This window comes from Geotrypetes seraphini, chromosome 14 (assembly GCF_902459505.1).
Source record: "Geotrypetes seraphini chromosome 14, aGeoSer1.1, whole genome shotgun sequence".
Taxonomy (NCBI): Eukaryota; Metazoa; Chordata; class Amphibia; order Gymnophiona; family Dermophiidae; genus Geotrypetes; species Geotrypetes seraphini.
The window spans coordinates 47,466,090-47,481,886 of NC_047097.1; the positions used below are offsets into that span (position 1 = coordinate 47,466,090).

Below are 15,797 nucleotides of genomic sequence, written 5' to 3' on the forward strand. Positions count from 1 at the left end.
GTAAAACTCAGATGTCTCAATCCGTTCTCCTTTTTCTGGCGCCATATAGTAACCCTAGTTACACGTAACTGTGCTATTTCTTCCTCAATTTAATGTGCTTTTGATGACTGCTACAATACAAACTTATTTTACCTTCCCTTTTACAAAACTGTAGCATGGTTTTTAGCGCCAGCCATGGCGGTAACAGTTCCAATGCCCAAAGGAATTCTATGAGCACTGGAGCTGTTACCGCCTTGGCCGGTGCTAAAAATCGCTCTACAATTTTATAAAAAGGGGGGAGGGTAGTGTATTACTGTATCTCCAAGGGAGAATACTGTTTTGCTCATAAAATGTTCTTACATTATCCAGTATGACAAATGTACTATCTAATCTCCTCTAGGATAACCACTAGTCATAAAAATAACAGATTTGATTTAAATTTTCCAGGCAGCCACATTCTCTCCATATGTCATATTTTAGCCATTAAGAACTTTTCATGGACTAAATATATGATGCGTGTCTGGATGAACTGTAACATTTATTACAGCAAAAGTTAATTTATTACCGTAACTCTTGATGAAATAAAGCATACAGCCTATGCAAATAGCTCACTTTCTTTATCATTTCTTATTTTGAATTTTAAAAGTGAACTATTATTCATATTGCCAAAAGAAAGCTTAAAACATGTGCACAATAAAATGGTAAAACAATATTCTTGCTTTCTTCCTGGCATACAGCAGCTAAAGAACATTGAACTACTGTAGGGTCACAGCATCTTAGAGATAACAGTGCTGATAGTCATGAGAGGTATTTAAAAAATACAAGGGTTCTTCAAAAAGTTTCTACACTTTCATATTTTTACGGACTCAACCAAAACATTCTTTTCTGATGACATTACAAAGTTAGTAGGATGCTGGGAAAAATATGTCGCCAAACAGAGTGATTATGTGGAAAGTGATGTATGATTTGCTTTTGAGATATTTAATAAAGAGTGTTTAAAAAAAAAAAAAGTGCTGAAACTTTTTGAAGGTTCCTCGTATGATTCTTAGCCAAAGCGTACCTCTTCAACCATATTTTTGACTTTCTTCTGCTGGCAATGGACCATGTCATCCAGGTGTTTAATTCGTTCTCGCAGACCAAATGCTGCTTCTTCCAGATGCTGAGATCTATGACAGGAAGGTTGGTTCAGTAACTATTTTATAAGGCAATGTGGTTAAAAAAAAAATTAAAAAAAATGCAACCCCATTTAAAACTACTCCAAATGACTAAAGACTTGGCATCTAAACATAAGCAAAATTCTATTTAAAACCAATTAACTTAAATATGAGCATCTAATAAATGTCCAACAGTATTTGTATATCAAGAAAGTTATTTATATCAAAAAAGTTTTGTGAGGTTTGGTCTGATCCAAAGAGCAAATTTACAGTCCAATGTGTGGCGTGCAGCTTCACTAGGTGAGAGTGTGGTTTTGGAAAGAAGACAGAAGAACTATAGACTGGTTAAGGTGAAATTCAGAGACAACTTTAGGGAGGAATTTTGGATGTGTACTGAGAATAACTCGGTAGAATGTTGAAAAAGGTGGATCTGACACAAGCACCTGAAGTTCACTGACTCTGCGTGCAGATGTGATGGATATAAGGAAGGTTACTTTCCAAGTCAGAAATTTGAGAGATGAAGTCAAAAGTGGGCCAAATGGAGGTTTCATCAGAGTAAAAAGTATAAAACACTAGCTGATGCCCCGGCGTTGCACGGGTATTTAATTATAGCAATAACACTGTAAATGGATTCAAATAAAGATACTTTATAGTGGTGAATGAAATTATTTTTTTACAGCTTAATAAAAAGTACAATATTCAAATTATAATGTGAAATATTTGAAAAAATGAATACAATACAACTAACGCAAAACGTGATTATAAACAACATTTTTAGTTTCACCTCCTGGAGCAAGAACATATAAATTCTTGGGTGAAGCCACCCTTGAGCAAGCAACATAGAGTTGTGGGCCACGAGACCCCCAGAACATATCACCCCAGGTAGTGAGGGATCTGCATACCAAGTTTCGTTCAAATCGGTCAAGCCGTTTTTGAATTACTGTGAGAATGGCAGCTTTTTACATTTTTTCCATTGACATGAATGGGTGAAATCTGATTTTCTGTTTGTAGCTCCGCCCACGTGTGCAGGTGGGCCGCGAGACCCCCAGAACATATCACCCCAGGTAGTGAGGGATCTGCATACCAAGTTTCGTTCAAATCGGTCAAGCCGTTTTTGAATTACAGTGAGAATGGCAGCTTTTTACATTTTTTCCATTGACATGAATGGGTGAAATCTGATTTTCTGTTTGTAGCTCCGCCCACGTGTGCAGGTGGGCCGCGAGACCCCCAGAACATATCACCCCAGGTAGTGAGGGATCTGCATACCAAGTTTCGTTCAAATCGGTCAAGCCGTTTTTGAATTACAGTGAGAATGGCAGCTTTTTACATTTTTTCCATTGACATGAATGGGTGAAATCTGATTTTCTGTTTGTAGCTCCGCCCACGTGTGCAGGTGGGCCGCGAGACCCCCAGAACATATCACCCCAGGTAGTGAGGGATCCAGTGTTCCCGCTAAGCTGCGTTGGCCTGCGCTCGCGCACAAAATATTACATCGCAGCGCAAAGTTTCTCTTCACAGCGCACACACGCGTCGGTAAGGTAAGGGGACGCATTGGGGGGATTGCACTTCCCCACAATTGCCATGCTTCGGTTCCTCTTCTTCCTTCCTTCCTCCCCCCCCCCCCCCCCGCGGGACCCTGCGGCACCATCAACTCTTACTCCCTCTAATGTCGGCCCTGCAGCTCCAGACTTCCTCGCACCTTCTCCCCTCCCCCTTTGGATCGCTATTATTTTAAATGTTATAGCCGCGGAGCTGTATCCATCAGTGGAGATGTCTAACCTCGGCCTGCCCCGGAACTCTTACTGCAACAGTGACTTCCTGTTCCTGCCTAGACGGGCGGCTGCTGCAGTAAGAGTTCCGGGGCAGGCCGAGGTTAGACATCTCCACTGATGGATACAGCTCCGCGGCTATAACATTTAAAATAATAGCGATCCAAAGGGGGAGGGGAGAAGGTGCGAGGAAGTCTGGAGCTGCAGGGCCGACATTAGAGGGAGTAAGAGTTGATGGTGCCGCAGGGTCCCGCGGGGGGGGGGGGGGGGGAGGAAGGAAGGAAGAAGAGGAACCGAAGCATGGCAATTGTGGGGAAGTGCAGAGCTGCAGGGAAGAGTGTTGCGGTACCCAGCTGGAGGGAGAAGGAAGATGAGGGAGGGAATTAAAGGAGATGCCAGGGCTTGGAGCGTAGGAGGAAGGTATGCCAGTCTAAGGGAAAAGGAAGGGGGAGATGTGAGAGCATGGAGGGGGAGCGAAAGATGGAAGAAAAGGAAAGGAGAGAGATGCCAGAGAATCAGGGAAGGGGAGATACCAGACTATGAGGAGAGGTGTGGGAGAGGGAAGGCGAGGAGAGAGATGCCAGACCAATGGGGTGAAAGGAGAGATGGAAGGGGGAGGCATACAGTTTCTGGAAGGGGCATAGAAGGAGAGAAGATGCCATATAGGGGAAGAGAGACGGCAGACAGTGGATGGAAGGAAGAGAGTTACAAGAAGATGAGGAAAGGAGAAACCACAGAAGACAAAGGTAGAAAAAAATTTCTATTTATTTATTGCTTTAGGAGACATGTGTCACTGTTTCTGTGAAGCATTGTATGCAGAGTCCAGCTTCTTGCTGGTTCAATTTAACCTTTGTCTATGTATTTTTATTTTATCCCCCCTTTTACAAAACTGTGAAGCGTTTTTAGCACCAGCCTTGGTGGTAGCAGCTCTGATGCTCAGAATTTTATGAGCATCAGAGCTGTTACCTCCGTAGCTAAAATCCACACTACAGTTTTGTAAAAGAGGGAGGGGTTAGTTTGTGATTACATATTCCTTACTAGGCGAAGGTGTTTTCTGTGTTCTGTGTGTTCGAAAGACATGGTTTTCTGTTAGGATTGACGGTGTAGGATTGATCTGTGCTGGTCTGGCTTGTTTAGTTTTACAATGGGTGTATTGATGTACTGCTCACTGCAATATGTAAGATGCTGCCTTTTCCTAGGTACTCATGTGTGACGTGTGGTTTGTTACTAAAAATCATGTTTTTCTTACAGATGGGGGGGGGTGCCAAAAAATGATGGGCCCCGGATGTTACATATGCTAGGTACGCCACTGTATGTAAAGATACCAGAAAGCTGGCGTAGCAAAAACTTCTAAGTTTTGAGTATTTAACCCTCCCACAATCTCACGGGCACTCGTTTCAAGTTTATTGAGATTTTGATTTAAACGCAATATCAAATATTTTCAATGCGTATAACAAAAATAAATTTGGGGAAATAAATAAAACCATTTGAACCAGTGTTCCCGCTAAGCTGTGCTGGCGTGCGCTGGCGCACAAAATATTACATCGCAGCGCACACGTTTCTCGTCACAGCGCACGATCGGAAGAGGCGTACGGCAGATGGCAGGGCGGCGAGAGGAGAATCGGGCGAGTTGGCTCATAACTTGCTGGCGCCCGATATTTTTGGCTCACGGTGAAAAAAGTTTGCTCACAACACCCGCCCGCTTAGAGGGAACACTGGAGGGATCTGCATACCAAGTTCCGTTCAAATCGGTCAAGCCGTTTTTGCGTGATCGCGGCACATACACACATACATACCTCCGATTTTATATATATAGATTAAGATCCCAAGCAACTGGAGGAGGTTTGAATGGTGATTTGGTATGAAAAGGCCTTTCATAAATCTGGAAACTGAAGTATGTACTAATAATGGCTTTTTATGAAAAAGTGTATGAAAAGCTGTAATAGCGCTGAGTTGTATTCTTACTGAAATAGTGTTGAGACCAGAGTTAGAGGTGCAGGAGGTAGTCCATAACCAAATGGGAGAAGACAAGTTATTAGATACAATGAGAGTTAAGATTACACCAGACTGTGAAGTGAGTCCACTTAAAGCGATAACAGCATTGTGTAGAAAGTTTTCTAGAAGTTTGAATGATGGCCGACACTGGTGCTCCAATGAACTCTAGAATTTGAGGGAGTTATAAATGAGATTTTTGGTAGTTGCAAATCCAAGAAGTTCTTATAGATGTATTGTTGAGTTCATGGCCTGGTGAGTTTGCAGAGGTGTTAGGATCTTGATCAACCAGTCATCTAGCTCAGTGGTTCCAAACCCTGTCCTGGGGGACCCCCAGCCAGTCGGGATTTCAAGATATCCCTAATGAAAATACATGAGAGAGATTTGCAGGGTTTCAAGACAAAGTTGGACAAGTTCCTGCTATACTGGAGTGCACGTAAGTGAGGCTTGGCTCATTTACAGCACTGGTCTTTGACCTGAGGGCCGCCGCGTGAGCAGACTGCTGGGAAAGATGGACAACTGGTCTGACCCAGCAGCGGCAATTCTTATGTTCTTAATGGAAGTGACAGGTATGCAAATCTCTCTCATGCATATTCAAATAGGGATATCTTGAAAACCCGACTGGCTGTGGGTCTCCCAGGACAGGTTTGGGAAACACTGGTCTAGATAAGGGAACGCATGGAAGCCATAAAAGCAGATGATTGCAGCTACTACTAAGCATTTTGTGAATACTCTAGGTGCTGATGCCAGTTCAGATGGAAGTACTTTGTACTGGAAATGTGTTCCCACTCAAAAGCAAAAGGTATTCCCTGTGGGCTAGGAGGATGAGAATGTGAGTGTTGGCTTCTTTGAGATCTAGAGAGCAAGAGCCAGTCATTCTTCTCTAACAGTGGTAATAAGGTTCCCAGAGAGACCATGCAAAAAACTTCTCCTTCACTAAATATTTGTTGAGAGCACAAAGTTCCAGAATTGGATGGCGACATTTGGTCTTTTTGGGTATGAGGAAATACGGTAGAACTCTCAGTCCCTCTCCTTCAGAGGTCCTTGTTCGATGGTATTGAGCTGAAGGAGGGCTCAGAGCTCCTGGTGAAGGAGGGTGGTCTGAAGATGACTCTCTTGGAGGATGGTTTGGGGGGTGCGGTCTGTAGATGAAGGGTATAGCCGTGTTCCACTACATGAAGAACCCTGTGATCGGTTGTTATTAAGGACCAACGTTGGTAAAAATGAGCGAGACAACCTCCTAAAGGAAGAGTCTGGGGAGGAGGTTGTGGAACAATGACTAGGCAGGAGTCAAAAAGACCACTGTGATTTTTGTTGGGTTTGCTACTGAGGCTTCTGAGGTCTCTGTTATCTTTGCCATCTTTGAGGAGGAGCTCGACAGGATGTAGACCAGGGGTATCAAACTCAATCACATAAGGGGCCGAAATCTAAAACATAGGCTAAGTTGCAGGATAAATTTTTTTATTAAGATACTTAGGGGTCCTTTTATTATTGTACACTAATCGATTTAGCGTGCGCTAAATGTGCACCTTAATAAAAGGACCCCTTAGTTTTAGTAGAAGTATAGGGTTACAACCTCACCAACCCCATGCCGGCTCTGTGATGTAAACAAAATAAACTTTTAAAAAAACTTTTCTTCTCTCTTTTATGACCTAGTTCACGCCTGCTGTCTAACACCAGCTTTGTAAGGTCAAGAGCCATGCACTTGATACACCACCTTTCTCTGGTACAACTAAAGCGGTTTACCTGACTTACAACAGACCTGAGAAGTGGGTAGAACAGAGAACACCAAGAGGAAGGAGAAAGAAAGTGTTAGGCAGATAGAGAGAGCACCAAAAGGAGAAGTACAGTGAAGTGACAGACAGCTAGAGGGCACCGAGAATGGGGAATAAAAAAGCGAGAGGCAGGTAGGAGCACAGAGATAGCAGCGCAAAAGTAGGTAGAGGGCCCCAAGAAGCACAATGACAAGTAGATAGAGAGCACTTTGAAGAGGGCTGAGAACAATGACAGACAAGTAGACGGTACTGGAGCAAGTAGGCACCCCCCACCTCCGTCTCTGCTTTGCGGGCTCCTGCAGTCTATTACGCTTCATTCACCAGGCTCCTCTCATCTACCGGTAGCGTTTTAATACTTTTTAAAGAAGGCGGTACCAACTGCCCCAGGAAACTGAAGCGCTGCCTCCAAGCTACGCAAGCCGCCTCTTGGGCGCTGCCACAGATCTGCAAGGCCCAGCTGTTGGTGTAAACGTGCAGCGCCAGAGCCAGGCACAGGCCAAAGAGAGGCCCCAACAGTGCACAACCATCTCCAGGCAGCTCCAGCGCAGCTCCACCAATGTGAAAAAGAGCCGTGTTGAAATCGGAGGGAACGTGCTGCGGCAGGGCTCTGATTTTGACGCAGCTCCTTTTCACATTGGCGGAGCTGCGCTGCACCTGATGGGAGGGAAGGAACGGCGGGCCAAATCTCTGCGATGGCAGGAATTGTTTGGCGGGCCAAATTTTATTACCCTGCGGGCCAGAGTTTGACATATCTGATGTAGACAGTGGATTATACCTACATTTGCTATAGTATGATGAGCATTTGAAATTGTAAAAACACTTAGATGTTTATGATCTAGAAGACTTTCCAGACAAGACCGTGGTCATGGAGTCTTCATGCCTCAATCTTTTGTGTAGCCTCCTCTATTTTGTCTCCAAAACATGTCATCTTTGAGACATGGTATGTTGACCAGTCTCTCCTGAACATTTGCATCCAGGTCAGATACACTAAGCCAAGCTTGTTGACACATGGCTTTGGATATTGCTGATATTCCTGAAGTTACATCAAAAGTATCAAAAACAGACCTTGCTATGTATTTTCTGGTTTCAAGAAGATCGTTTGTAAGATGCTGAAATGAATCAAGATGTTCTTCAGGAAGTTGTTGCTCATATAAAGGCATTTTCTGAATCAAACATTTCATGTAAAATGTCTTGTAGAACTCCCTGATAGACAAGGCCAAGCAGCCCAACGCTGCTTCGGATGAAGGTAGGGCTCGCTCGCAGTCGGCAGGGAGGGAAGGATGGAGGGTCAGCAGGGGGTCAGCTGCGCGGGGGGGAGGCTGGGTTGAACAGCTGCTGGCAAATTCCAGGACTAGGGCTTATTTTTGGGGTAGGGCTTATATTAAGACCTACCCCGAAAAGCACAGTTACTTACCGTAACTGGTGTTATCCAGGGACAGCAGGCAGATATGACTTGACTGATGGGTGACGGCACCGACGGAGCCCCAGTACGGACAATTTTAGAGTGATTGCACTCTAAGAACTTGGAAAGTTCTAGTAGGCCGCACCGCGCACGCGCGAGTGCCTTCCCGCCCGACAGAGGCGCGCGGTCCCCAGTTAGGATAAGCCAGCTAAGAAGCCAACCCAGGGGAGGTGGGTGGGACGCAAGAATATCTGCCTGCTGTCCCTGGATAACACCTGTTACGGTAAGTAACTGTGCTTTATCCCAGGACAAGCAGGCAGCATGTTCTTGACTGATGGGTGACCTCCAAGCTAACAAAAAGAGGGATGGAGGGAAGGTTGGCCATTAGGAAAATAAATTTTGCAAAACAGATTGGCCGAAGTGTCCATCCCGTCTGGAGAATGCATCCAGACAATAATGAGATGTAAAAGTATGAACTGAGGACCAAGTGGCAGCTTTGCAGATTTCCTCAATAGGAGTGGAACGGAGGAAAGCTACAGATGCTGCCATAGCTCGGACTCTATGGGCCGTGACAGAACCTTCCAGTGTCAGTCCGGTCTGAGCATAACAGAATGAAATGCACGCTTCCAGCCAATTAGACAACGTACGTTTAGAAACAGGATGTCCCAATTTATTCGGATCAAAGGACAGAAAGAGTTGGGGAGATGATCTGTGGGGCTTAGTACGGTCTAAATAGTAAGCCAGAGCCCGCTTACAGTCCAAAGTATGCAGAGCCTGTTCTCCAGAATGCGAGTGAGGTTTCAGAAAGAAGACAGGCAGAACAATGGATTGGTTGAGATGGAATTCCGAGACAACCTTAGGGAGAAACTTTGGATGTGTACGCAGAACCACCTTGTCATGATGGAAGACTGTAAAAGGTGGATCCGCAACTAGTGCATGTAGCTCACTGACCCTCTTGGCAGAGGTAAGAGCAATAAGGAAAAGTACCTTCCAAGTGAGAAACTTGAAAGAAGCAGTAGCCAAAGGTTCAAATGGAGGCTTCATTAAGGCGGAAAGGACTACGTTGAGATCCCAGACAACAGGAGGGGCTTTAAGAGGTGGTTTCACATTAAAAAGACCCCGCATGAACCTGGACACCAAGGGATGAGCTGAGAGGAGATTTCCATGGACTGGCTCATGAAAAGCCGCAATAGCACTGAGGTGGACTCTGATTGAAGAAGACTTCAGGCCAGAGTCAGACAAAGAAAGAAGATAATCCAACAAGGTCTCCACTGCAAGGGAAGTGGGATCATGATGATGAAGAAGACACCAGGAAGAAAAACGTGTTCACTTCTGATGGTAACATTGCAGAGTGGCCGGTTTCCTGGAGGCATCCAGAATTGAACGAACAGGCTGGGACAAAAGAGTATCATGAGAAGTCAGGCCGAGAGAAACCAAGCTGTCAGGTGCAGAGACTGGAGGTTGGGATGTAGAAGGGTCTCCTGATGCTGTGTAAGCAGAGAAGGAAACAGTGGAAGAAGAAAAGGTTCTCTGGAACTGAGTTGAAGTAGAAGGGAGAACCAATGTTGCCTGGGCCACCTTGGAGCAATCAGAATCATGGTGGCTCGTTCCCTCTTGAGCTTGAACAAGGTTCTTAACATGAGAGGTAGAGGAGGGAAAGCGTACAGGAACCGATTGGACCAATCGAGGAGAAATGCATCTGCTGCCAGACGATGAGGAGAGTAGAGTCTGGAGCAAAATAGGGGCAGCTGGTGATTGTGAGGAGCTGCAAAGAGGTCTATCTGAGGAGTGCCCCACTGAGCGAAGATGGACTGCAGAGTCAAAGGATCGAGTGTCCACTCGTGAGGCTGGAGAATTCTGCTGAGCTTGTCCGCCAAGGAATTCTGTTCTCCCTGAATGTAGATAGCTTTCAGGAATAGATGGTGATCTGTGGCCCAAGCCCAAATCTTCTGGGCTTCCTGGCACAAGATGCGAGAGCCCGTCCCACCCTGCTTGTTGATGTAGTACATCGCCACTTGATTGTCTGTGCACAGCAGGAGGACTTGAGGAAAGAGAAGATGTTGGAAGGCCTTGAGGGCATAAAACATTGCTCTGAGTTCCAGGAAATTGATGTGATGCTTCATTTCCTGAGCTGTCCAAAGTCCTTGAGTTTGGAACTCATTCAAATGAGCCCCCCAGGCATAAGGGGAGGCGTCGGTGGTGATGACAAGTTGATGAGGAGGTAGATGGAACAGAAGACCTCTGGAGAAATTTGAGGATATCAACCACCATTGTAGAGACTGACGAAGAGATGATGTTACAGATATGTGACGTGAGCAAGGATCCATCGCTTGGGACCACTGGGTAGCTAGGGTCCATTGAGGAGTGCGCAGGTGAAGACGTGCAAGTGGTGTGACATGAACTGTAGAGGCCATGTGACCCAAGAGTATCATCATTTGCTTGGCAGAGATGGAACGTTGTGGAAGCACCTGCTGACATAGAGATTGAAGCATTTGAAGACGGTTGGACGGCAGGAACCCTCTCATGAGGACTGTGTCCAAGACTGCTCCAATGAATTGAAGTCTCTGTGTAGGGATGAGATGAGATTTGGGTAGATTGATCTCGAACCCCAGCAACCGTAGAAATAGGATGGTCTGATTGGTGGCCTGAAGTACTGTTTGAGATGAATTGGCTTTTATTAACCAATCGTCCAGATAAGGAAACACCTGAAGGTGGTGGGAACGCAGAAAAGCAGCCACCACAATCAGACATTTGGTGAACACTCTTGGAGAGGAGGCAAGACCGAAGGGTAGTACCTTGTACTGGTAATGACAACGATTGATCATGAAGCGTAGGTACTGTCTTGAGGCAAGATCGATCGGTATGTGAGTGTATGCCTCTTTGAGATCGAGGGAACATAGCCAGTCGCCTTGATTGAGAAGAGGGTAAAGAGTGGCTAAAGAGAGCATTCTGAATTTCTCTTTGACTAAGCATTTGTTGAGATCGCGAAGATCTAGGATGGGTCTGAGATCTCCTGTTTTTTTGGGGACTAGGAAATAACAGGAGTAGAATCCCTGCCCCTTTTGATCTAGAGGGACTTCCTCTATAGCGTTCAGAAGGAGGAGGGATTGAACCTCCTGAAGCAGGAGTGAAACCTGAGAAGTGTTCAAAGCAGACTCTCTTGGCAGACTTTGGGCAGGAAGTGTCTGAAAGTTGAGAGAGTAACCGTGGCGGATGATGTTGAGGACCCACTGATCCGAGGTGATGGTTTCCCAACGGCTTATGAAAAGAGTAAGGCGTCCTCCTATGGGCTGCGGAAGGTGGGCAGCAGGATGTCGACTGGCTATGTCCTGGAGAACCAAGTCAAAAGGATTGAGTGGATTTTTGTGAAGGGGGAGGCTTCACTTGTTGTTGCTGCTGTGCTGGTCTAGCAGCTTGTCTCTGTTGTTGCCTCTGACGCCTGGGTTGTTGCTGGGCCTGTGGTAAAGGACGAGCCACAAATCTACGCTGGTAGGCCGACTGCTGGCGAAAAGGCCTGGTAGGTGGGGTCTTCTTTTTAGTTTTGAGAAGAGTATCCCATCTGGTCTCATGAGCTGAGAGCTTTTGTGTAGTGGAGTCCATGGATTCTCCAAACAGCTCATCCCCTAGGCAAGGTGCATTAGCCAGTCGATCTTGATGATTGACATCAAGTTCTGAAACTCTGAGCCAGGCCAGGCGACGCATGGCCACCGACATAGCCGTGGCCCGAGAGGTCAGCTCAAAGGTGTCATAGATCGATCTGACCATGAACTTACGGAGTTGTAAGAGCGATGAAGAGGTTTGGCGAAAAGCAGATCTTTTACGGCCAGGGAGGTATTTTTCAAAAGATGACAAATTTTGAATGAGATGCTTAAGGTAGAACGAAAAATGAAAAGCATAGTTCCCAGATCTATTAGCCAGCATCGCATTCTGATACAACCTCTTGCCAAACTTATCCATGGCCTTACCTTCTCTGCCAGGAGGGACAGAGGCGTATACACTAGCCCCCGTGGATTTCTTTAAAGTAGATTCCACTAGTAAAGATTCATGGGGGAGTTGCGGTTTGTCAAAGCCAGGAATAGCTATGACCTTATACAAGGAGTCCAGTTTGCGAGGAGCTCCTGGAATGGTCAAAGGTGTCTCTAGATTTTTATAGAAAGTCTCTTGCAAAATATCATGGAGAGGCAATTTCAAGAATTCCCTTGGAGGCTGGTCAAAGTCCAGTGCATCGAGGAATGCCTTGAATTTTTTGGATTCAGCCTCCAAGGGAATAGAGAGAGAGTCGCACATCTCTTTGAGAAAAGAGGTAAAAGAAGATGCATCAGGCTTAGAGAACGGATCTAATACAGAAGGGTCCTCGTCCCCTGACGAACACTCTCTCTCAGAGAGAAGTGGCTCCTCTGAATCACCCCACAGATCAGGGTCTCTCACCTGAAAACTACGGTCCCGAGACTCCGGTGTGGAGGGTTCTAGGTGCCGAGTTTTGTGAGTCGACTTACCGGGAGATTTGTGAACCGGTACCGGGAGATGTTATTGGGCGTACCGGTGCCGAGGTTTGCACCGCCTGGTGTAAAGATCTCGGTTCCGGCGCTAAAACTGGCATGGATACCGAGGAAGCTGTTTGTACCGGTACCGACAAAGTGGATGCCGATAAAAGAGGCTGTTCCACTGCCTGTACCGGTAGCTCAGACCAGACCGGGACTGGAAGGCTCGGTGTCAGAAGAGCAGGCAGGAGCTGCTGCAATTGCTCTTTAAGCTGAACTTGTAGGACGGCGGCAATTCGCTCGTCCAGCGAAGGCACCAGTATCGCTTTTTTCTTCTGCGGTACCTTTGGTGCCGCTCTACACTCCGAAGAGGAACCCGAGGTCGAAGGGCTAACCTCAATCGGAGCGGAGTGCTTCCGTGGGCGCCTCGAGGTCGGCAGGATTGGGCTCGCTGCCACTGAGACCGGAGGGCGCTCCAGCGGGGAAGGCTTCTTAGCCGGCTTACCTGGGTGCGACGCCGGTGTGGTATTGCGCGGCGTCGAAGAAGTAGGTGCCGACTGTGAAGGTGCCGATGCCGGGGTCGATGGTACGGGATCGGACATATCGGCACCGAAAAGTAATCGCTGTTGTATCTAGCAATTTTTCAAAGTACGTTTTTTCAACGTGGCACAGCGGGTGCAGGTGGAAGCCTGATGCTCAGGACCCAAACACTGTAGACACCAGTTGTGCGGGTCCGTGAGAGATATAGGCCGAGCGCACCGCTGGCACTTTTTAAAACCTGGCTGAGGGGGCATGAAAGTAAAAACGGCTTCCGCCAAATTGAAGGCCGAGGCCTCGATGGTGGCAGTAGGCCCCGCCAGGGAAAAACCAAATTGAAGAAAAAATTAAGGTTTTTTTTGTTTTTTTTTTTACACAAATAAAATAATAGAAAAAAAGGCAATAGAGCCAAAAGAGTGTACGCGAGCGGGAAGGTTAGAGAAAAAAAATTTTCAACAGCTGTTGAAAACGCGTCTTCTTAGCTCCGCGGAAACTAAGAAACTGGGGACCGCGTGCCTCTGTCAGGCGGGAAGGCACTCGCGCGTGCGCGGTGCGGCCTACTAGAACTTTCCAAGTTCTTAGAGTGCAATCACTCTAAAATTGTCCGTACCGGGGCTCCGTCGGTGCCGTCACCCATCAGTCAAGAATATGCTGCCTGCTTGTCCTGGGATAAATTATGCTAGGGCTTATTTTCGGGGTAGGTCTTATTTTCAGAGAAACACAGTAGCACTAGTACATTGATCTTGACTCGGTGCGTGGACACTTGAGATGATGCCAATGCATGTCTGGCTGGGGAAGGGTTGTTTGTGCTTCCTAGCCTTTTTACGCGATTCCCCCGATGGTGGTAGCACTGATGGTGTAGAAGGTGCTGGTGCTGATGAAGATGTTCTTTGGACATCAGAGTTTGCAGACATCCTTGATGTTCCCGATGCTGACCCGAAAAGTTTGTCAAATTGGAGCAGATGGGCCTTAAGCAAACTCTTCTGCAGTCTAGAGCAACGCGAGCAAGAATCTAGTCAGTGTTCAGGACCTAGACACACCAGTTATGCAGGTCAGTAGCTGAAATGGTCCAAGCCACTTGGAACCTCGGACATCGAGGGAAACACCGTCAATACAAAATCAAAAGTCCAGGGAGGTCGAATAGATAGCAAACCGAAAATGACTCGACGCACCTGGCCTGAAAACAGGCCAAGATGAGCCCGAAGGCCCAAAACAAAAATTCAGGCAAAAATGAAAAAAAACTTCCAGAAAACAGATTATATAATAAAATGAAAAACTATGAGAGAAATAAAGGAAAAAGTGAACAGAAATGCACAAAAAATAGAACCTTATGACGCATTTGGAGAAACTAAAAAAAAACCAACAAAAAAAAACAAAGCTTCTCAGATCCGCAGAAAACTGAAAACTGATGGTCCTGTGAGTCAAAGTTGGGCAAAAGGCACCAGCGCATGCACAGTTTGGACTGTTTCAAGACTTTTCAGTCTTTTAAAGTGACGGTACAGTTTTGCAATATCCTTATCAGGCTCCATGGATGATGTCACCCACATGTGAGAATATGTTGCCTGCTTATCCTAGGATATTTTATGTATTGATGCAAATTTGTTATGCTCTTTTCGCCTTGGGCCATATACACAGTAAGGTGTGATGTAAAATAAAGGTAATAAACATGACATTTACACTTCCTATTTTCCTTACTAGCATATGTCTGTTTTCAAAAGATACTTTTCTTCAAGCATAGAATTCATGAAACTTGTGAATAAAAAAGTGTAATGTTCAAGTGGACAGCCCTTTCTGAGACAATATGGTATCTAATAAACTAAGAAAACAGTCCCTCTGATGCCATCGGTTTAAGAAAGGTCCTCCAAAAATTTGATTCTACCTCTCTTTGTCTACATCATTGTTTTCAGGTTCTGCTTCAAGTCTGCGCATTTGTTCTTCGTACTGCAACAACTGGGCTTGAAGGTGCTGGCGTTCCTGAGGCATCAACAAAAGAGGAATAACTTATATATTCACAGAGCCTTGATAAGCTTATAACAAGAGAGAAAAAGTACAAGGTATTATTCAAAACATATATTCACACCTTCTACTAGACCAGGTGTGGGCAAACCTTTTGACTCGTGGGCCACAATGGGTCCTTAAATTTGACAGAGGGGCCAGACCAAGAGCATCTTTCTATCCCTCCATCCCTCCCATCCCCCTGTGCAGCAGAACCCTTGCCCAGCTTCTATCCTTCCCTCCCTCCCATCCCTTGTGCCGCAGAACTCTTGAGTACCCGCCCCTGCCGCGCAGCCAAACCCCGCTGACCCTCCATCCTTCCCTCCCATCTTTACCCTGCCAACAGTGAGTCCTATATACATCCCCTCCAGAGCAGCGTTGGGCCAGCAGCACTCCAAACAGGCTGCTTTGTGGCCTTCTCTTGTCAGGGCCTTCCTTATGCCATGTTACTGATGACATCATCAGTGATGCAGCAGAGGGAATTCCCCAACGAGAGAAGGCTGCTAAGCAGCCTGTTTAGAGTGCTGCCAGCCCAACGCTGCTCTGGAGGGAGGTATGTAGGGCTCATGGTTGGCGGGCTGGATATGACCCGCGGGCCATAGTTTCCCATGTCTATGCTAGACTCATATTTGTCTCACCGCTGCCATATTCTGTTGACAGCACCCACACCTTGCTGAAGAGAAAATAAGAGAAGATAACAAAGCTAAAAATAT

The 15,797-nt window shown here is 46.1% G+C and overlaps 1 protein-coding gene across 3 annotated transcripts in view; it reads right to left on the reverse strand.

Annotated features, from left to right (window-relative positions):
- MYZAP (myocardial zonula adherens protein) overlaps positions 1-15,797 on the reverse strand; it is a 174,744-nt gene that overhangs the window by 56,271 nt on the left and 102,676 nt on the right. For all 3 annotated transcript variants that reach the window (XM_033919900.1, XM_033919899.1, XM_033919898.1), the window contains exons 10-11: positions 14,969-15,063; positions 1,040-1,145 (exon numbers count right to left, since the gene is read on the reverse strand). In XM_033919900.1, the coding sequence (XP_033775791.1) occupies positions 1,040-1,145; positions 14,969-15,063 (201 nt within the window). The remainder of the gene's footprint in view (positions 1-1,039; positions 1,146-14,968; positions 15,064-15,797) is intronic.